General features: G+C 47.3%; 9 protein-coding genes across 9 annotated transcripts; 5 read left to right on the top strand and 4 right to left on the bottom strand.

Annotated features, from left to right (window-relative positions):
• Positions 1–2,706: 2,706 nt before the first annotated feature.
• On the bottom strand, positions 2,707–3,510 carry ARB_06233 (uncharacterized protein; the record flags this gene model as incomplete). Its single annotated transcript, XM_003015875.1, has 1 exon — positions 2,707–3,510. One exon carries the CDS (start codon positions 3,508–3,510, stop codon positions 2,707–2,709), a length of 804 nt encoding a protein of 267 aa, XP_003015921.1.
• A 438-nt stretch (positions 3,511–3,948) lies between these two features.
• Positions 3,949–5,721, top strand: ARB_06234 (uncharacterized protein; the record flags this gene model as incomplete). The annotated part of the gene is made up of 5 exons (XM_003015876.1): positions 3,949–4,054; positions 4,140–4,223; positions 4,301–4,920; positions 4,989–5,418; positions 5,498–5,721. 5 exons carry the CDS (start codon positions 3,949–3,951, stop codon positions 5,719–5,721), a joined length of 1,464 nt encoding a protein of 487 aa, XP_003015922.1.
• A 1,177-nt stretch (positions 5,722–6,898) lies between these two features.
• ARB_06235 (uncharacterized protein) lies at positions 6,899–7,132 on the bottom strand (the record flags this gene model as incomplete). Its single annotated transcript, XM_003015877.1, has 1 exon — positions 6,899–7,132. The coding sequence occupies one exon, from the start codon at positions 7,130–7,132 to the stop codon at positions 6,899–6,901; it is 234 nt and encodes a 77-aa protein (XP_003015923.1).
• Positions 7,133–7,736: 604 nt separating this feature from the next.
• ARB_06236 (SNARE domain protein) lies at positions 7,737–8,696 on the top strand (the record flags this gene model as incomplete). Its single annotated transcript, XM_003015878.1, has 3 exons — positions 7,737–8,153; positions 8,290–8,572; positions 8,635–8,696. 3 exons carry the CDS (start codon positions 7,737–7,739, stop codon positions 8,694–8,696), a joined length of 762 nt encoding a protein of 253 aa, XP_003015924.1.
• Positions 8,697–10,804: 2,108 nt separating this feature from the next.
• ARB_06237 (uncharacterized protein) lies at positions 10,805–12,443 on the top strand (the record flags this gene model as incomplete). Its single annotated transcript, XM_003015879.1, has 3 exons — positions 10,805–11,113; positions 11,176–12,089; positions 12,158–12,443. 3 exons carry the CDS (start codon positions 10,805–10,807, stop codon positions 12,441–12,443), a joined length of 1,509 nt encoding a protein of 502 aa, XP_003015925.1.
• A 618-nt stretch (positions 12,444–13,061) lies between these two features.
• Positions 13,062–13,996, bottom strand: ARB_06238 (uncharacterized protein; the record flags this gene model as incomplete). Its single annotated transcript, XM_003015880.1, has 3 exons — positions 13,062–13,526; positions 13,636–13,707; positions 13,811–13,996. The coding sequence occupies 3 exons, from the start codon at positions 13,994–13,996 to the stop codon at positions 13,062–13,064; spliced, it is 723 nt and encodes a 240-aa protein (XP_003015926.1).
• Positions 13,997–16,003: 2,007 nt separating this feature from the next.
• ARB_06239 (uncharacterized protein) lies at positions 16,004–17,017 on the top strand (the record flags this gene model as incomplete). The annotated part of the gene is made up of 3 exons (XM_003015881.1): positions 16,004–16,258; positions 16,432–16,689; positions 16,760–17,017. The coding sequence occupies 3 exons, from the start codon at positions 16,004–16,006 to the stop codon at positions 17,015–17,017; spliced, it is 771 nt and encodes a 256-aa protein (XP_003015927.1).
• Positions 17,018–18,118: 1,101 nt separating this feature from the next.
• On the top strand, positions 18,119–19,716 carry ARB_06240 (uncharacterized protein; the record flags this gene model as incomplete). The annotated part of the gene is made up of 3 exons (XM_003015882.1): positions 18,119–18,200; positions 18,304–19,045; positions 19,110–19,716. 3 exons carry the CDS (start codon positions 18,119–18,121, stop codon positions 19,714–19,716), a joined length of 1,431 nt encoding a protein of 476 aa, XP_003015928.1.
• A 553-nt stretch (positions 19,717–20,269) lies between these two features.
• Positions 20,270–21,285, bottom strand: ARB_06241 (opsin, putative; the record flags this gene model as incomplete). The annotated part of the gene is made up of 4 exons (XM_003015883.1): positions 20,270–20,351; positions 20,413–20,547; positions 20,609–21,093; positions 21,277–21,285. 4 exons carry the CDS (start codon positions 21,283–21,285, stop codon positions 20,270–20,272), a joined length of 711 nt encoding a protein of 236 aa, XP_003015929.1.
• Between the last annotated feature and the right edge of the window lie 624 nt (positions 21,286–21,909).

Below are 21,909 nucleotides of genomic sequence, written 5' to 3' on the forward strand. Positions count from 1 at the left end.
CATATCCATCGACATCTCCGTCGGTTGTCTCTCGATCTTGTTCTTGTTTCCTTCTCCTCGCCTATTGATGCAGTTCCATTATCGTTTCCGTACAACCACAATGCACGTCTATATCCATATGTATGCATGTAAAGGGGGGAAACGTACACCGACCCATTAACCTACCTCTATTCCGTACAGTGTTCTATCCTCTCTCCCCTTTCTTTGTGCGCCTATCTGTCTCACCGTAGCTTTTCTAGCCTCGCATCTCCCGAGCAGCTCACATCACTCATGACTTCACACTGCAAAAGAAAAAGGCCTTGCTTCCTTCTTCAGCCTTGTCCGCCTTGAGAAAACCCCAAGAAGAGTCCTGCTAGGGCCCGCGCCTTGCCCTTTAAGGAATGCGCCAGCTTCTTTTACATAAGGATAACATAATAGAGCTAACTGCTAATAGCATTTTACACATTTACACAGGGCTGAAACTCTGCGAGATGAAAAAAGGCGAGGAGATCGAGGGTGTACCTCGTGGTACTTAAGGGGGTACTCTGTACAATACTAAGTAACTCTGCCTGCCTCTTGTTGCCCGGCCACGCAACTAGTTTGACGCCGTGGCAGTGCTGGAAATTATCTTATTGGTGCTTAAAACAGTGTGTCACTCAAGCCCATTGGCCCAGACAGTATCATTATTACTATTATACTATCAAACAAGGCATCCTTATTATTTCCCTGATCCCAACTAATAATGTCGGAGATCGAAATCTTAAAACAGAGAGACAGACAGAGAAGCGACAATTGGAGGGACTCTCATTTCAATTAGGTAACTCTTCTTCAACCTCGTCGACTGACTAGGAGAGACGGAAGGAGGAGATGAAGTTGCTTCAGCGCAATAGTTAATGGACCCGGTTGTTTGGCGTTCGTTTGGAGAAATCTTATCGGTAGTTTCCGACAGGGGGTCCCTTTTTTTTTTTTTTCGGCTGCTCAGGGCGAACTCCTGCTGCTCTCTTGTCTGGCTGCCTTTGGGGCTTGATTTTTAATTTCGCAACGCCTATCTACACACAGACATTGTTGTCGTTGCTTCTTCGAGGCGTTTAATAGACGGATTTCATGCAGTATATAGGCCGAGGGCATGGCGTCGGCGTTTGCAAAGACCGCGAAAAAGTAAACTCCATCTTCCCTTTTCGTCCAAAGCTGTAGGTCAACTATGTATGTAAATACAAGTATGCACGGAGTAATGGATGCAGGAGCAATATATCGACATGGGCGCTTGGCTGGATCCTTTGCCATGGCGAATATATGCACTCTACCCTGTTCGGAGCGCTTCGCCCAAGGCATGCAGTTATATAAGCGCCCCTTGCATATATCACTGATCGGTCTTTTATCTCGGCATTAGTTGACCAGATCGCCGGATTCCGTCGATGGCCATATCAAGGCAACGGAGCTGAAGGCCGACGGGCAAGGATGATGAGTTCGACATCATATTTTTTATTCTCCTGATCGAGAGTTGCATAATATATTAAGTAAGTCAGTGGGTATATTGTGTCAGCGAACATGTCTTGCTTGGCTGCGGCTGGGCGACAAAAGGAGAAGGAGGCCCATGTTCATCAGCGTTGCCCGGCTGTGCCTCAGGACAGCTCGTCGCTTGTTTCAATTGGTCGTCAGAATCGTTTGACAAGCGTGTTGAGAAACGTGGTTTGTTTGCTTTAAAAAAAAAATTTAATCATACTGATCTGCGTTCATCCATGGGTTGGTTAAATTAGTTCGGCCGCCGTGGAGCAACATGATTGGCCCCCCTAACCAGCAACTCCAGACATCGCTCTTCTCTGCTAAAATAGTTGGTGGAGGGCAGACTGGGGACTCTCTCCTGACCGTTGAACTTCTCCTGGAGAAACTAGAACTAGCCTTAAAACGGGGCTAACGTTTCTGGAAGGCGACTTTTTAATTTCTTTCGTTCGGGGACTTTTGTTGTGACCTAGGCAGCTGAAGATCCCATATTTTTTTATGGGGGTTTTTTCGGTTATACTAAGTTGAGTAGTCAGGGTGAAGTGGTTCGTCGGAAGAAAAAATTTTTCACTCTAGCTTCTCTCGTTTTCTCTTTCTGCTGCTTAGCGCCATGTCAAGTCACATACTTGTACGTAACGGCTTTTGCTTGCGTGCACTCAGTTGAAACCGTCACAGTCGTCGCGGGCCCCCTGAACAACGTCCCCCTCCCTCATGTGAACAGGCCGATATCAACGTGTGACAAGTTTCGAGCCTCCCAAATCTCCATCCCCCCCTGTTCCCTTGTTCACAATCACTGTGACGACCTGAGGAGGGGGAAGGAGAGAGAAAGAGAACATTTGGAATGTTCCGAGTTTCAGCTGACTGACATCGATTGCATTCCCCATACTCCGTAACATTCCGACGATTCCCTCTCCCCAGATTGACAAGGCTCTATACGGCGCGCATGGCGTGGCGTGATAGCTTCAGGATGAAGAACCACTATGAAGAGATCCTCTCTTGGCTTCCGCTCCTGTACTCTGTTCAACTCAACGGTGTGCATACGGAGTATATGCAATCTGCACTGTGCTGGATCCCTATCCCCTGCTTCAGGTATAAGTCGTTCGTGCTAAGGTGGACTTGGCGAACGTTGAATCCAAACCAGAGTTCGACACTGTTTCTGGAAAAAAAATAGAAACGGAGCATAAAAGTAGGAGAAACCGTTTAAGGAAGGAGTTCATAGTATCACCGCTATTCGTCGTATTCTTGTGGTGCTTGAGTGCAAATCCACTCCTCCATCAGAGCCTGTCCGGTCTCCCCATCGTTCGTCTTTTTGGAAGATTCCATCGGCTTCTTGCGTTTAATGATTAGACACAGGACCCATCCCCATATTCCAAATCCATCATACGTGGTAGTAAGGCCTAGCTTCTTCTTGTCTTCGGCGGCCTCATTCGCCACCTCAGCGGTGTCCTGCATATTTTCATTAGCAGCATTATTATCCTTCTTGTTCTTATTGTTCTCTGGCGCTTCATCGTTTGCAAAAGGCATCTCTTCGTCATCATCGCTCTCCACTAGTATCCTCGTCTCGCCTATATTCTGTTCTGATATTTCAATCGGTGAGTCATCCGTCCCACCTGTCATTTTTTTGGAATTGCTTGTGATCCGGCCTTTGTCGTCTCTGAAAACTTTTTGCCGTGTGAGCAGGGAATGTCGACTTCCGCTTTCTCGCAGGAATATAGAAACTTCAAAATCATCTAAAAGTCCATTGTTAATAACGGAATAGCTCCCGTCGGTATTCGAAACAATGGCATCATTTCTTGACTGACCTTCAACAAGGACGTCTTTCACGGGTTTGCTCTTCTTCTTGGCCTTGATCCGTTCTTTCTCCTCGCGTAGCTTGGGCTGCACGAGAGGTCGGATACTTTCAATGACCCGTTTGAGTGTAGCCTCATGAGAGTCCAGTAGCCATCGCGAGTCCGATGGGTTTTCTAGGTATATTCGGCATTCAAGGACGGTGTATTTGCTGACACGCAGGTATCTCCGAATCGGTCCCATTCCGATACTTTGTTAAATTAAACAAGTTGATTCTGTAATAAGCTATGCTGGTATACACTCCTATTCTCTCTGGAGCTTCATATGGCGGCTGTGTCCTTTCCTATGCTGTGGCCTTGTCAAGCTGTTCAAGCCCTGGTTGAGGTTTCTGGTGCTGCAGGCAACAAACAGGGTGAGCTGAATGCAAACAGTGCAAACTTCGGGCAAAAGGCGCGTCCAAACTATGTCATAGCTTATTGTAACTACCTTCATCACGAGGAACATCTCTTGTTTACATTGTAAGAACAGAGGCTGCTTCGGCTGTTTACATCTAAGAATTCATGTTTGCCAGCCTGCTAGGGCATGAAATCCGTCCTATTTTTGCTTCTACAAATCCCAACCAAAGTTGATTCTATACCCCCCAATTGAACTCACCGCGGGGAAACCTCCAAGTTTCTCGACATGGGCCAAACTTCCCCTCCTCCAGAGGGGGTGTTCTCCCTGCTGGACACTGATCTCTATAAGCTGACGATGCAATGTGCCATCCTTAAATATTTTCCGAGCGCCTGTATGTTCTTTAATTTTTCCAGCCTGTCTGCTCACAGACGTGTTCCGAAAACTACGTAGGTCACGGCTAACCCGGAGCTTTCCAGATGTTACATACTCCTTCACCAACAGAACGCCGGACATGAAATTCACTAGACGGTCATATAACTGGTTGCTAGAGCAAATAGCTAGTAAGCTTTATCCGCTTATTCAGAGCCAATCTGACCCTCAAAACGTCCTTGGAATGGAACGCTGACTTATAATCCAGGACTGGAAAATATCAAATTGACAGAAGAAGAGCTGGAGTTCTTACAGAAGCGTTGTTCATATCTTAGCCCCGCATATCTTAAATACCTATCAGAATTCCGTCTGAAACCTTCCGAGCAGCTGGAGGTATCGTTCATTCCAATTGACGACACTGGATCTAAGGATGACATGGGAGATGTCAAAATAGCAATCAAGGGCCTATGGATCGAAACTATATTGTATGAGATCCCTCTTCTTGCATTGACGAGCGAAACATACTTCAAGTTTTGTGATCGTGACTGGGATTACCATCAACAAGAAGAGAAGGCTTTCCGAAAGGGATGCGCACTTCTTGAAAATGGATGCATATTTTCTGAATTTGGAACTCGGAGACGCAGAGACTATCACACCCAGAATTTGGTGATGGAAGGGCTTACCAGAGCAGTGAAGAAAGGAGCGGAAGAAGGGTTTAAGGGGAAACTTGCAGGCACCAGTAATGTCCATTTCGCTATGAAATATGGCATCGACCCTGTGGGTACCGTTGCCCATGAGTGGTATATGGGAATAGCTGCTATCACGGACAACTATGAGAATGCCAATGAGATTGCACTGAGATACTGGTTAGGGTGTTTCGGTGAAGGGGTAAGTATCTCCTTTTTTCAATTTCACGGTATAATCGTAGCAGCAGATGCTAATTTTATGCTATATAGGTTCTGGGTATTGCCCTTACGGATACTTTTGGAACCCCTACGTTCCTTGAGGCATTCAGAAAGCCAGTGCCAGAGCTTACATCTGCCGCCGAAGGCCCTGAGGCTACGATGCCTTCTTCAGGAAATACTACTTCCGAGACTGACTCCCTTACATCAACTGTTCCCCCTATCCAGAAACCCCTTGAAAGCACGGCGAGAAACACCACCGCTAAAACCTACGCCCAGGTTTTCACAGGAGTGAGACAAGACTCCGGCGACCCCGTTTACTTCCTGAAGATGGTAAAGGACTTTTATGAAAAGGAAGGTATCAAGGATAAGAAAACGGTCGTGTTCTCTGATTCCCTGAATATCGAACTTTGTCTGGAGTATAAAGTTATTGCAGAAGAATCTGGCTTCCAGCCCACATTCGGAGTTGGTACATTTTTCACAAGTATGAATTCCCTTTGCAGCATTTGTTCATATTTTCCTACCTCCCCTGACGTTGGGCTAACTTGGCATGAATGCAATAGATGATTTCAATCGAACTTCGAACGGAAAGAAATCCGTTCCTCTCAATATCGTTATCAAAGTCTCCAGTGCCGGAGGGCGGCCAGCAGTCAAACTGAGTGATAACCTGGGCAAGAATACTGGTGATCCGAAAACCGTGGTCGAGGTTAAGAAGCGACTTGGCTATGTAGAGCACGACTGGGAGAATGGAGACGAGACGAGACGGTGGGGTAAGAAAGAGGATTGACGAGTCAAGGATACGTTTTTATTTCTTATATCAGATAGATGGACCCAGCCGTTGACCCTTGCTAGAAACAAAAAAAAATATTGCTTTGTGGATGGAGGCAACATCTGTAGTGTAAGAATCTTGTTGCAACTCTCGGCTTACAGCTTTCCCGATAATTGTACCTATTAAAGCATTTGCTTTGTTGCCTTTAAAGAGAATCTTATTCATTATTAGTTCTATCTATATTATCTAGCTGTTGACTTGAGAGTGCATACGCAATTCTTCGTCCGTCCTTCCGTTCTCCACTAACGTATGAGCAGACATAGTGTTGCAGAACTTGGGCATACGGGTTGGCATTAAAAGGGATTTCGGTGTACCCATAATACACTCAAAATTGAGACCAGGGCGATGGATCATGTCCCTTCTTACTCCTTTTTGGCAGATAGAAGTGTCCCCCAGACACCCTTTTGCAGGCACTTGACTCTTTTGGTCCAGTATAAGAAGATGAGATTAGTTCATAAGGATGTATTCTCATATGTTTGTTCCTGAAGTGAATAGAATGTCTTGTGATGTCATAAAGTACTCCGTAGCATCTCTACCAAATCCACCGTTGATCACATCCAAGTGTACCCGAGGTACTCTGTACTTGATGCTAGTGCACTGTTCACGGATCAGGAGATCTTGGTGGCTTATGGCAACCACCTAGGCTCCAAGTTCACCGCGCCACGGCGCATGTAATTATGGACCTGTGTAACCATCCACCCCTAGAGCTCCCCTTTTCCCAATCCGCCTTCAACGAGCTGAAGATATATCCGCCTCCCGCAAAAGCTCCAGCACGCTGAGGACTATGGCAAGCCGAAAGACCATGCATCTGCTCGTGTCTTCACCGCCATGCTCGTGGCTGCAGCATCACTCAGACATGCAGCTTAGCGAGCGAGAAAGACCTGGAGGCGAAGAAGGGGCTGAAGAGGAGCAGCAGCTAAATATAAACCCGAGGCGGAGGAGACGAAGGATGCAGAGGGCGTTAAAGCGGCGTCACGACCCCACGCCTTCTGCCCCCTGCTTCGCTGCAAAACGGGCCCTAAAGCGGCACCATGCACATCCCTCATTCGGCCTCTAATGCACGTCAGGCGGCACTAGCGCCCGAAGCGGACTAGCGCCTCTGAGCCTCCTCGAACCGCCCGTTTTTGCCGCGTAATTAATTAGTCCGAGACTCCTTTTTCTCGAGTTGTCCGTCGGCTGGATCAACATCCTCCATCCTCCAGGCTCCCCGTCCTCTCGTCTTCTGCTCTCCCTTCGCCTGCTCTTGGACGTCGCTGCCTGGGCCTGTCTGGCGTTCTTGTTTCTCCAGGACTGATTCTCTCTGCCAGACCACGAGCTCTCTCGCCGTTGCCCCAGGATCGTCGCGTCTCCAGTCCCCTCCAATCGCCATATTTACACAACCTACGGCCGCAACCTTGCGCTGGATTCGCATTCAGCCACTCTCCATTAATAGCAACCTTCGTCCTTCTTGCGTGTACATACGAGTCTTCTTCTTCTTTTTTGTTCCTTTACTTTAAACAAGAAAGATTATCTGCTGAAGTCTTGGTTTGCGTACTTTTTTTTTTTTAATTTCTCGATCTCGACCTCTTTCGACTCACAGCACCCTACCACCTTTTTTTATTTACCATACAACGCACACACACGCTCCGGATTGACAACGGCCAGGCACTCCATATTTCACAATGAGCGTGAGTCGCCACTCTCGTTTGTCGAAATTTGATATCACAGCTGTACATTTTGACGAGAACATGCGATCTTTGGCAAGGAGGAACCCTGGGGGCTAATTTTAATCGATCGTTTTAGGGATACAACAACCAGGCACGAGGCTACGGCCAGATTGACCACTACTCCGGCTCTGGCCACCCCGGTAATGGGTATAACCAAGATGTCGAAGCCGGCCACAACAATTATGGTATGGCTAGCATTATCTTCTAGGGTTTTTATTTGTTTATTTTGCTTGGTTGTGGCATTTCGCTAATCCGGGTAATATAGAAATGTCCCAATACAACCAGCCACGCCCTCAAGATCCCAACGCTATCCTAAACCAGTGCAGAGACGTTGACCGTGGAATCGATGATGTAAACCGATATGTTGACCAGCTTAGCACCCTCTACCGCCGTCTGCTCAGTGATGTCGACCCTGCTCGTGAAAATGCCGTCCGAGAAGAAGTCGAAGACCTTGCCAACCAGACGAAGCGCCTTTATCGTAACTTGGTCGACCGGGTGAAGTCTATCAAGCAGATGCCAGAATCCGGAAGCCCACGCAACTCCTCCCAGGTTGGAAAAGTTGAGCGTAGCTTGAAGGCAGCCATCACACGATACCAGCAAGTTCAGGCTGATTTCCGAAAAGAGTCCGAGTCGCAAATGGCCCGACAGTACCGTATTGTTCGACCGGATGCAACAGATGCCGAGGTTAGAGAGGCTGTTCAGGATAGCTCGAACCAGCAGATCTTCAGCCAGGCTGTATCGTTCCCCCCCCCCCCCCCCCCCCCTCCCCCCCGGACTTCATCCCCATATGTGAATTAAAGATTCTAACCAATTTCAATAGTTGATCCAAAGTGACCGCCGTGGAGATGCCCAAAAGGTGTCGCAGATGGTTCGGGCCAGACACGAGGAGATCCAGAAGATTGAACGAGACTTTGTCGAATTGACACAGATGTTCCACGACCTTGAGGCTATGGTTATTCAACAAGAAGAACCCATTGCTCACATCGACCAGACCGGTGAAGAAGTGCGGGAGAACGTCGACAAGGCCAATGAAGAGATTAAGGGCGCTATTGATTCCGCCCGTGCTCGTAACAGAAAGAAGTGGTGGTGTCTTCTCATCTGTCGTAAGTACATGAGTCTCTCCCCGTGGAGTTTGCCAAATCATGCTAATTCTTGCTCTCCGCAGTCCTTATCATTATCATCATTGTTGTCGTCATTGTCGTTGTCGTCGTTATACAAAAGAAGTAGAGTTGCTACCACTTGCCTCTACCTACGTCTATTATCCACACCGGTGGCCAGAGCATGGCTGTTCACTCCTCCGACCCGAACCTCCGCGAAAATATCTCTCTTCCCTTTGTACATGTGCTTATACCCTTCAACCAGTATTGTAAGATCCTTTTGGTATCCCTTTTGGAGCATCCTCTCCTAGTTACTCGACAAAAATTCCCCTTTTTCTCTTCTGCTTTCCAGCATCGAACCGATAAGCCACATTCACAATCATCGTTGGAGCCTCCGTTTTCTTTTGTCAATCGTCATAGCAGCTACAATTCCATTCTCGCCCGGCTGTACTATATCAGCTCTTATGGCTCAGTGACACTTTTCCTTTGTTGGATTCCTGTCTGTTTCTTCGAAGGTACTCTTATTGACATTACTACTATATAATAATTACCCCTGTTTCCTTTTTTTCTCTTCTCCGGTTCCTCTCTTGTGTTATTGTCCTTCATCATGTCGTCTACTTTCTCCTTACACCTTATAAAAGAACGGTTGGCTTTGTATTTTTTGGAGTAAACAATAAGAGTTTATTCTGATATTATATTGTCTATCTCTTTAATTATCCACCATTGCCAGTTATGTCCCAGGTCTATCATTACCGGACCAATGCTTGAATGCAATATTGTAGTATGCAAAGTATGGTTCCTCGAGCTCAAGTCTAACATATGCCTTGGTGCAACCGCTATGGCACCAGCCCAGACTCTTACGATCTCCAATTATGAAGCCTAGTCGCCAACTCTAGGGTATTAGTTCCTCAGCTGTCCCATCACATGTCTACGCCTGCGTTGCCTACTGCTTCGCAGCCTTCTCTTCCTCTTCAGGGGTTCTCGTCTTAAGCTGTAGCGCATGTATACCGCCCTCTTGAGCCATCTCTTCTTTGAGCAGGTTATATACCATTCTATGTCGGGCGGGCTGGGTCTTCGATGCGAATGCGGACGAAATTATCGTTACACTGTAGCGAGTAGTAGTGAGCAAGCTAGCAATTTCGTGTCTTTAGCCGTCGATGGCTGTGCTTCCCATATACGCACTGGAAATGGGTTTCTGTAGATGTATTCCCTTGCATGGGCGCATGATGAGCGTGGTGTTTAGAGTCATTTCGGATCGTTAGAGAAATCGGCGATAGTTCTCTTGTGACCTGCATATAATCATTGTGAAATCAGTCCTATGCGCATGCACTTATCTCCTTGACATAAGACCTGAGGCATACCTTATCCCGAATCGCGTCTTCCAAAGGCGTCTGAGAAGTTGCAGTGCTGGCGGACATTCTAGGTATGCGTGAGAAAAGCTGCAGGCGCTGCTGGCTTAGTCGGATGGTTCGGAGCATCTGGTATGTGGAATAGCTGGAGAACGACAAGAGCTTCAAATGCGCTGGTAAGGGCAGGTTTGCTTGCCTGTATGTCTTTGCAGAAGGCTTCGGTGTTATTCAGGCCCAGGCTGTCGTCGTCGGTAACTAACATAAAATTAGTTAAGCTTTTTGGGCGCATCCGCGACCTTGGGGAAACTTCTTTGCACATCAACACATCATAGAAGATGAAGACTGGCCGGCATTATTTACCATGAAACACATGGATACCCTTCAGCTGGTTTCTATTGTTGAATAATCTGATATGCGGACGGAAAGCCGCTATAGCAAAGAACTGCTATTAACCTCGACAAGATGATACGACCTGGTTTCCGGCGGATTTGTCTATTTGCGCAGCAGCATCCAAGAGCTCGAGTGAATCAGTATAGCGCTATACCATGGCCGAAAGGGAAGGGATACCGAGCCCATCATATGCGATTATTTTCGAGCCTGCCCAACCTTCCCCTGTTGCATCCATTGGCCTCCCATGACCAGCTCTCGACATCGGTTGTCCACAGCGCATCGGGCCGCACCTTTACCTATGGCAATCTTCTCGGCGATGTCATATCGGCTCAGCATAAACTAAAGACTATCGGGGGAAGACATTCGAGGCTTCTTGATTTGCGGGGAAAGCCTGTGGCGTTTCTGGCGGAGAACAGCTACGACTACGTAGGTACTGTAGAAGCTCCCAAGCAAGTCGATCCAATGAACTTGGGCACTATATAAATGGCTAACATTTGTAATGAGCATAGTGATACTACTATCTATCCTTGCCGCGGATGGGATTGCTCTTCCTCTTTCTCCTAGTTTCCCTGCGGCAGAACTGAGATATATACTGGATAATTCGCAAGCTGAAGTGCTCCTAGCTACGGAAAGGTACCGGGAACAAGCAGAGCAAGTTCTCAAGGGAGAATTGATAAATCCTCCCGTTCTGGAATTCATTCCTAAGCTTGAAAAAGGAGCCACGCCACCATCGAGCGTAGGATTTCGCAATATCGAGGACCCCCAAGGAGGAATGATGCTATATACTTCAGGAACCACCAATCGGCCGGTATGTTGAGCTAATTGAATTTGGATACGGATAGAACGCGAACTAATATCCATCGTTATCAGAAAGGTGTATTCCTCCCACACTCTGCGCTAGCGGCGCAAACCAAATCTTTGGTTGAAGCATGGTCTTATTCACCAGACGACAGACTACTTCACATGCTACCTCTACATCACATCCATGGCACTGTCAATGCTATCCTGGCCCCGGTCCTTGCTGGCTCATCTATTGAATTTACATATCCCTTCAATCCTACAGCAGTATGGAAGAGACTGGCTAAGCCATTTCTCCCTCAGTCCACGGCCAATCCACCACCAAAACCTATAAACTTCCTCACAGCGGTTCCAACTATCTACCACCGCCTTCTGAATACATTTGATTTACTCTCTGATACCACTAAACAGGCCGCCAAGGAAGCCATTTCACCGGGAAATCTACGGCTAAATATCTCAGGTTCTGCTGCATTACCGACGCCTACAAAAGGGGCATGGTCCGATCTTAGTGGGGGGAATGTCCTTCTTGAAAGATATGGTATGACTGAAGTGGGCATGGCTCTCAGTTGTGGCCTAGAATTCAATGACAGAATTGATGGGAGCGTTGGATGGCCGCTTCCATCTGTTGAGGTCAGACTATTCGACCTTGATAAACAAGAAGTTATACGCCCCGGGCAAGAGCTTGATAATTACGGCCGTGAGAGAGTCGGAGAGATCCAGCTACGAGGTCCAACCATATTCAAAGAATATTGGCAAAACAAACAAGCTACCGAGGAATCATTTACTGACGATCCTGATGGCAAGGGCAAATGGTTCAAGACAGGCGATATGGCTATTCGAAAGCCAGTGGATGGCGCTGGGCAAGGTGAAAGCGCCTGGGCTAAAGGTCCGTTATACTTCATCCAGGGCCGCCAGAGTGTGGACATTATCAAGGTCGGAGGAGAAAAGGTGAGCGCACTAGAAGTTGAGCGTGAAATACTCTCCCTGTAAGTACCAGCTTTCCAGCTATTATATTGTTCTGTATTCTGGCTGGGCTAACATAGGATATTTGTAGTCCCGAGGTTTTGGAGGCCGCTGTTGTCGGCCTACCGTCGAAGCAATGGGGTCAGAAAGTCGCCGCGATACTGGTGCTCGACACTAAGCATGCAGCTACAGGGTCTGGCGGGGGAAAGCCATGGGGAATACTTGACCTGCGCCGTGCCTTGAAGGAGAAGCTGTCTAGTTACAAGATCCCCCAGGAAATGAGGGTACTTGAGGGCGGGATCCCAAGAAATGCTATGGGAAAAGGTAAGTGCTCGACTAATATTCAGGACATTGATGGAGAGCTACTGACAAAGTAATCCTTCCAGTAAACAAGAAAACCCTGAAAAAAGAGGTCTTCGGCGATGTGATGTAGTGGTACCATGCTAGGTCGTTGTGTACAATACAAATGTATATAGACTCTTGTACACTATGAACATAGACGGATGTTCTGTAGCTTTGTTGGATGAATAAATTCAAGGCTAAAACGAACCGGAAGCGATATCGCCTAATGGACCAAACATCATACACGGTGAAGGATGATAAACACAGCTTTATAAAGGGGAATTTCGGATAAGAGGAAGCGCGCATAGCAGTTTAATGACATTAAGAAGTAAAAGCGGAAGACATGTTAAATAAACCACGTTAACCCCCAGTTTTAGCTCCTAAGATAAAACAATCCAGGGAAAAGAAAGCTGCGCTGGGAACATCACGCGCATGCTGAGACTTCGTAAGACTCCATTTTGCAAATTGAGAAAGCGTAACAACCATTTCTACCGGTAATCTCAATCCTGCCAATGAGGGAAGATACAAACGCTTCCCTACTAACGTTCACCACGGCCGTTCAGCACTAAGGGGAGGCATTGAACTGAACGTAGCTATACAAAGTTGATATCTGGATAAGATTGAATCTCTTATACGACCAGACGCCGTTTTTTTCAGACTGTAAACTTCGCTTTAGCACGGGTGCTTCCTGCATTGGCACTCTCAGTGTGGCCGGAGAACTCGAGGAGCTCATTGTCCTTCAGTTTGAGAACTTCCTTGAACCGTCTGCCAATAGCCAAGAGAATCTTCTGTGCTTGATCTTGCGAGCGCTCATTGCTAGCACGTCCAATTGTTCGGGTCCATAGACCAATTCGGTAGAAAGATTTGCGCACGTTAACGACAACTCCCATGACTTCGTTGTCACCGTCATTTTCGAGAGTATCTCCAATCACCGTAAGTTGGGCATGTAGCCAGAGTTCGTCGATGGGAACCTGGTTCCGGTCCTTGGTGAATTTAAAAGAGTACGACCACTTGCCGCCATGTTTGTTTTGTTGGTCTTCCCATTCTGGTCTGACTCCCTTCTTGAATAGATGGTAGTCTGACTTGAAGCTGAGCTGAGAGGTAGGCGCGATATTATTCTGTTTACAGCAAAGTGGGTGGTCAGATATTATGCCGTATACAATAAAATAAGAGCCAGAACCGTGCCCCTCATTTTTTTGGGGGGGGGGAGACAAATTCCAGACTTACATATATTCCCCAGAATTCTTCAACGGAGTTAAAAGTGACGACTTCCTTGAGCAGATCGTTCCAGTTGTCGCCCTAGAGGATAGCGCTTGGGTTAGCATAATCCGAGACATTCAATGAAAGGTGGGCGGTAATGGGATATGCAACTGTGGGAAGCGCGCCATGCACTACCACGTACCTTGCCACTTGGAGGTTTTGTGAACCACAGAGTCCATTCGTTCATGAGAGGGTGCTTGACGTTGAAGTTGATGGGATCATGGAAGACCGTGATCTGTTCATCCTTGTTCTGAGGCTCAGTGCCGTCTGGAGTGGAGTTCTCGTTGTTCACGGCCTGTTCGGGCTTGGTTCCGTTTTCCGCCGCCATGTTGTGAGGAGGGAAAGGCGCCGACGTAGAGCTATGTAAGGCTGAGGGCTCGGGTCGCTGCACGGGAGATATATAGGCTAAGGGTAGAAGCGCTCCCTGAGCTGGTCGAGGTGGGCGGCGGGTGTGCAGGTAAGGTGAAGGAAGTGAGGTTGAGAGCTGTGGTGGTGGCTGATTCTGGCCGCGGGAAGGCTCGATCGTATCGCTACCACACAGCGAGAAGGGCGATTTCAGGTAGATACAACGCAGCGGAAATGCGTCTCTGCTCCAGGCAGAATATGTGTGTTGTGGAAAGGTGACGTTGAAGTGTTGAGATTCGCGCTTCTTCTCAAATTTTTTTTATTTTTTGATTCTTTTTTTAATCTTCAGGCATTGAGAAGCTTTGGGCGGTTTGAGTTTGCACTGTTTGCACCAGCCCTCTCTCCTTTTTCATGGATGGCTTGAAAGTGGCTGCAGGAGCAATATTCTTCGAAAGGCTGTATACTAATACAATATCTAAACTAATCTTCCAAACTATTCTATGCTATAAAACTGCCCAAGTGGCAGGACCGGTCTGTGGCCACTCTATAACGTTAAGAAAAAGCAGGAGAGGGGAGAAGAATCGCTATGCTTAGAACGAGTAAAAGCGTAACAAGAATTCACAACAACAGGGGGGAACAGATTAGGTGCTATCCTTTTCACCCTTACTGTTTATGAGACTGAGGATGCAGTTCCAGCCTAGAAATTGGCAGTTGAGGATTAGCAAAGAAATGCAGTATTCCGCGGAGACTCGCCAGGGGAAGAAACGTACCAAGACTGACGAGGTTGACGACAAGAACTCGGTGCTCCAAAGGCACGAATGTGAAGTTGGCTGCCTGCACCCATGGCCAGAGCATGAGATTGGTCTTGTAGGCAGTACCAAAAGTGGTTCGCAGCCTTTCCAATGGGTCATTTCCTTCGAGGATTGCCATGGAGGATAGGAAGCAGGTCAGATGCGTAGGAGTGAACAGGGTCTGATCTGCACACACTCTAGCAACTAATGTAAGTTTGGGGTTCTTGAAAACTATGCTTCGTTGCATGAACTTGTACCAAGTGGTAGCGCCGGGTCCGAAGATTGCTATATTTTCAAAGCACGAGTGACCACCGTCAGCTTTTTGGATCTCGCATTGTAGGGTTTGCACGTAGCCTGGAGTGGCATACCTCCTCCGTAGAGAACCATTCGACCAGTCCGAGCGAAGTCATGCTTCTCAATCCCGACTTGATCGACGAGCTGCTGGGCAAGGACATCTCCGGTTCCAAAGAGTACCTAGAGGTCATCAATTAGTAAACTGCAAACTTGATAAGGAAGCCTCATGTTGGAAACTCACAGCACTACCGACGCTCTGTGTAAGCAATGGGCGGGCAGCCAATTTTGCTTGGTACCTGCGTAGAGATGATTAGAAGAACAAACCCTACCTAGAATTATCAAGGGGAAGGGGCAGATATATCTCCGATGACCGGAAGGCCCAGCGAACTCACCACCGCAGCATTATGAGGTCCTCTGCCTTATCCTTGGGGGGGTCGAGTGTGAGACAGCCAGCTTCATACGCTCTTCAGGCTTATATAGCTGGTCTAAACAATAAAGAAGCCGCGCCATCGCAGGGGGCTCAATCTCTGCTCATCCTCGCGTCCTGCTGACCCTTTTTTCTGCCCCGGTGGAGCTTCTTCCGCCCGGCTTTAGTCGCGCGATTAAAACCTTGATCTGCCGCAAAGCCGACGCACTTTAAGCGCTTAGCGCCACGGCCAAGGGATCTCCTGTTTGGGCGCCGGGGTAGGGCTTAGGGCTCGGCCTGAGGGTTCGCCGGTCACTCGCTTAGAGGGGGCTTATGTAATGCTCCACATCGCGTTTTCTGGCGAAAGAAGAAAGTTGAAAGCGAGTTGGAGCGACGAAGACGTTCGACAAGCGCAACATCGACAACGACCTCAAGTCCTCCGGTCCTCCCTATTTCTCTCCCATTTCCTACAACACCGTCGATTCCGATACCAGCAATTATGGCTGACGCTGCTCGAGGACGCGGCGGCTTTGGCTCGCGTGGAGGAGACCGTGGCCGTGGCCGTGGTGGACGTCGTGGACGTCGTGGTGCTAAGAGCGAGGAGAAGGAATGGCAGCCCGTCACCAAGCTCGGCCGTCTCGTCAAGGCCGGCAAGATCAACAGCATCGAACAGATCTACCTCCACAGTTTGCCCATCAAGGAATACCAGATCGTCGATTTCTTCCTTCCAAAGCTCAAGGACGAGGTCATGAAGGTACGGACATACCGTCGTTTTTATTTTCCTTCCTCGAAATTGCATACGGCAAGCATTCGGAGGAGAACGAGTGATGGAATTATAATGCGCCTGGCATTTCTGAGCGTTTTGAGTTGTTCTATGCGGCTATGTTGCAATTGTTGCTAATGGGGGTCAATTTTCGTGGGATATAGATCAAGCCTGTCCAGAAGCAGACTCGTGCCGGTCAGCGAACCCGTTTCAAGGCAATTGTTGTCATTGGAGACTCCGAGGGCCACGTCGGTCTCGGAATCAAGACCTCCAAGGAAGTCGCTACTGCTATCCGTGCCGCCATCATAATCGCCAAGCTCAGCGTTCTCCCAGTCCGTCGGGGTTACTGGGGTTCCAACCTTGGTGAACCTCACTCTCTCCCAACCAAGACCAGCGGAAAGTGCGGTTCCGTTTCCGTCAGAGTATGTCTTTTCTATCCCATCCTTTATACAACGGCAAAGGACGTTTAAGACTAATTGGATAACCCTCTAGTTGATCCCTGCTCCCCGTGGTACTGGCCTCGTTGCCTCCCCAGCTGTTAAGCGATTCCTTCAGTTGGCCGGTGTCGGCGATATTTACACATCTTCCTCTGGTTCCACCAAGACCCTTGAGAACACCCTCAAGGCCACCTTCGTTGCCGTCGGTAACTCATACGGTTACTTGACTCCTAACCTCTGGAAGGAGACCAAACTCAACCGAAGCCCTCTCGAGGAGTTCGGTGACGTTCTACGGGAAGGAAAGAGATACTAAAAAAGAACAAATAGGATTTTCTTTCTCTCTCCCTTTTGTCTATTTTAGTTAGCGGATAAAATTCCTTTCGAGCTTGTCAGGAGCTAAATGAAATAATGATTTCCATCTGACAGATTTATATTCTTTTCCCTCAATTTCCTTTCCTGGGATACTAAGTCATATTACATCTTGAACCGTTGTAGGGATTTCATACCTGTTTTTGGATATATTTTGAACGAGACACCACTAGGCACGTACCGGTTACCATGGAACCACATCGATAGCGAGTAAGTAAATCGATAGGATAATGATGTATCAAACCATGCATCTACTTCATGATTTCATAGGACGGTCCAGAAAATATTACGTTGAGCTGCATAGGGCCATGCAGCTATAATCAGAGCGCATGTCTGACAAAGGAGTAAGTAATTCCAACAGACTGGAGCATCCACGCTGAGAGCTGACCCGGCGTATCTGCAGCCATGACTCTCAGACACTTGTGGTTCGGTTTCATGTCTCGAGAGAAGAAGCCCCTTGATTGTACTCCGGAGAATAAAGAAAAAGAGATAATGTAGTCCATTTGATATCGAAACCGGATGCATGATAGGCTATAGGTGCATTAGGGAGGTGGATAGAGAATACAAGGAAGCATATATATATATATATATATATATATATATATATACATATACCTCCAATCTGCCCCCAAAACCTACTGCTGGTATCCTGAAAATGTTGTCATAGCCTATATCCTTCATCTCGAGCACTCTAGCTTACCCCTGTCTGACTCAAGATGGTAAACTGTCATGCAAGTACATATCCCTTCCTGTCTAGATGTACCTGGGGCTTTCAGGCTAGTAATAACAGCAACAATAATAACAACACATTTAGCGGCTCTCATAGCACACAAACCAGTCTCCTTTATATTTTCAAAAACACCATAAAAAAGCAAACCCCATAGATTGCTTGTTTGATAGGACTTCTCTCACATTATCTAAAAAAGCCTCCCTTTCTTGCCTATATCAAGCAACAAACTAGGTTGATATACTATATCTGATATCATAATAGCCTGTCTGAGCTTCTACTGCAAGGCTATCAAAAGGTATAGCACAGCTATTAACCATGGTGTGTTGCCGAGGATGCCATCGTCCTATCAACCAGGATGAAGACAGTGATGAAAACAATCACAAACAGGTGATAGCAGGTGAGCCAGTGAATATTTGGCCTTGTTCTGCCTAATCCTTTCAGCAAATTTGTCTTCTACCAGCATTGAAGACCTTGAGCCAAGTTAACAAAATCCTTTCCAGTCCCAAGGAAGCCACCAGGTCCAGGATATCGAAAGATCACATCTTCCGCGTCGTTCCATCCCCCAAATCACCCGAAAGTAGGGGCGTCTTCCCAGAAACGAAGATCCAGTGTCAGTGATATCACTTGTCTTCCATTTGGCCTCACCAAGTCCGAGTCTCTGGCCTCAATATCCCGTTTCTTCAAGGCCGGCTCATCAAGTAACGCGAAGAAAGGAACCACTGCCAGATCAGCTTCCAGATCATCTTTTAGTAGCAACATCGCGCTCTTACGCTCCGCGTTTGGAGACAAACAGAACAACATGAAGGAATACGAAGACACGTTCGAAGAACCCTTTGAAGACGATGATTCCATGGACGGCTTTGATAAGCCTATTATCTCATTCCGTGGAGGTTCTGCATGGCAGGCTCTTGACCTAAACTGCAAAGTTCTCGCGTTGGACTTGTTCTGGCCAACTAAGAAAAACAGTCCCTTCGACAACCCCTTTCGCCCGGATATCATGCCAGTTGAAGAGCTTGCTTCACTTTGCAACTTCAGAAACCTCCGAAAACTCAAGTTGACTGGAATGTCACAGTCTTATCAAAAGTACATTTGGCAAACCGTATGGCTTAACCCTGCCCTTGAAGAACTCGAGCTGGAGATGGCTCTTGAACCTTGCATTCGACGCACATTCAATGCCGATTGGCCATCTATCAAGGGGGACTGGTCTTACCGCACTGCCGATGAGATGCCTGGGGTATACTAGTAAGGATTCAAACTTCCTGCCGAATAACAATCATCTTGCTAACTTGCACTTTCTACATCAAAGTGGAGAGTCCGGTGAAGGAGAATTGCACAGACGTGCTGGAGTTGGTGAATACCTAGACAAAGAATCCATTGGAGAGGCAAAGATCAGAGCTCTGGCAATGGGGTGTACGCTCGACCGTTTACCAATTGTTAAGCTAACACTCACTGGCTTCGTCGTCGATGCCGACCCATTCTTCATGTGGTTCAATCCACATCGCCTCCGCGTAATCAACTTCAAGAATGACTGCGTCGACGCTGGATTTGCGATCCCACGCTTCATGTCCGACCGAGTCGTCGTATCCTGGCCAAATACCGTGGCTGAATATGCCATGCAGGTTCGACACGTCAAACCTGGAGAGGTTAAACTCATCGATATTCCGAAGAGGAAGAACAAAGGGCCAACTCAGGCCAAACTCGTTGATATCCCCAAGAAAGGGAAGAATCCAGCCGACAAGGCTGACGAGACCAAGCTCGTCAACGAGAAGGTCAGCGAATGGCGAAAGGCAAGCATCGGCAAAGAAAATGCAGCCATCGAGAAGGCACCTGAGTGCTTCTCGGGCAATGACGACGGCCTCAGCCGTCGTCCTGCATTCCGCATCAAAGGCTTTCCGAGAGCCAGCAAGAAGTAAGCCAGCTCGCCAAGCAATAATGGAACTCCTTCCTTCCTTCCTCGGAGTCTAATTAAAGTGATCACGTGATTGATCACTGCTCGTGATGACGTCATGCAGGGTCTAGATGGATATCACGATCTTCTTCTTCTCTTTCCTCTCTTTTACATTACCACTGGACTGGCCTAAATATTTTAATTGATGACAGTATTAGGAGGCAGTGGGGAGTGCGATGACATGCCTTACGTCGATGGCTGTTTAGTTTGCTGGTAAATAGTTTGATATTCCATATTCTGAAGTACACAATAATAAAAAATCAAAAAGACACAAGGTATTAATTGACTTAAATTGCAGCAGACAACCGAGAGCCCAAATTCGAAGTAAAAACGAACAAAAATGGCCTGGTCCATAACTTTTGTACCGCCACAATGATAGAGGGTATTATAAGGTGAGCAAGAAAGATTGCCGGCTACAAACTGGTGGTCTGAAATGTTGATGGTATCTTCTTAGTAAATAAGTGGGTATAGCACCACCAGATTCCGTAAGATGTTGTTGTTGTCACACCTGCAGGACATCATACGTTCTCATTTTCTCCAACCCGGATATTGCCTTCGCCGTTAACGCCATTCGCCCAGAAACCATCCAGGGTGACCGAGCTAGATAAACCGAATTAGCAACCATAACACCCGGATATTTGAGCCTGCATAAATTGCTTACATGGATCTTATTGTGTTATAAGAGGCGATAAGCCAATATCCAAAGACACCTTGAAGCAATATGTCAAGGATAGCAAAAACTATTATCTCTGCATCAATGCTCATCTTTCGAGCATTATTGGAGATAGCCCAGATGCTGCGTGCCTCATTAGTTATCTTTAAAAAAGTGTTCTAAGATGAAGTAGGTATGAACTTACATTGGATAGACAAGCAGCACTGCCAAAGAGAAGCTTGCAATGGAAGTATAGAAATTGCGGGCCTGTTGATCCTTTGCAAGAGAGGCTCTACGGCCTTGGAAGCCGGTTTGGTACACAATTGTCAGGTATCCCAAGCAAGAGATTACGAACCAGGCCCATTGATAGTGTTTGTCCATGAAGGAGCTGCTGAGAGCAGCTACAAACATGACAAGAGCTGCAGAGATTGATACCAACAGGCTAGCTCCATTTACCCCAGACAAAAACGAGAGACAGGTGAGGATCAGCGGCACGGTCAACATCCAGTTGACGTATCGAATCCAGTACACCTCACGGCAAGTCTCCTGGATAGTATCCGGTGAGTGTTTGTGGTGTTTGTGGTTGGTATAATGCTTATACGATACTCCGTATCCCATAGCCATTGCAAAGTATGAGAGGAAGGATATAGTAGTAACGAGTGAAACCAAGCTGTGAAACAGGCGTTTTTGCTAGAGGACGTATTAGCAAATGTTTCTTCTAGACGCCATACAATTGCAGCCTTACTGTAGGGACTCTGCCGGCCAGAACGTAGAAAACCAGGGATGAAATAAGCATAAGAATGGCAACGACCCTAAAAGACAAGTTAGCCAAAGAATCTCTTGACATTTTGCCTTTATGGTGATAGGGCTTACCATAAGCATCGTCGCCCAACCCCCGATGATTCCTCCATGATCACATTTCGACCCGGGATAGGGCTAATAGGAGGAACACCGATATCCCCCATTGTGTGCATGGCGTCTTATATAGCAACCGTTAATCTCTGCTAGCTATCTCTCGATAGTCGAGGTGAAGTAGTCAGTTGGCCAGGTTTGTTGAATGAAATCTCCGTATGATCCTGACAACTATACCTGCAAGCACAGATGTAGTATAGAAAAGTATGCAATAATTAGCAACAAGCAGCGGCTACCCCTATATAAATGGGTTTCCCCGCGTTACCAGATATCAAGGGAATTGCCTCCATGGAAGTAAAAATGAGAGTTCGAGAAACAAGAAATGACTTCATCGCCGTCATTCATGTCTTGCCACAGGCGAGTGGTCCAATCGGGCTCAAAGACGCCTTGAGGAGAGTTTGGAGATTTGGAAGGATACTGCCAGGTCATCCAGGTAACACTGCCTGTCGTTTCTGACGTGCAGTTCGTTGGGCCTGCGCCTGGAACGCAAGGTAGCTTGTAGTTACTGTCGGACAGGGATTCTGCAGCCGACGAAACTCTGAACTTCTGTGAGCTGCATCTCTTAACCAAGGCCGGGCGAAGAAACAAGGTTCT

Source organism: Trichophyton benhamiae (genome assembly GCF_000151125.1).
Source record: "Trichophyton benhamiae CBS 112371 chromosome Unknown Abenha-G-c-322p01.r1, whole genome shotgun sequence".
NCBI classification, from domain to species: domain Eukaryota; kingdom Fungi; phylum Ascomycota; class Eurotiomycetes; order Onygenales; family Arthrodermataceae; genus Trichophyton; species Trichophyton benhamiae.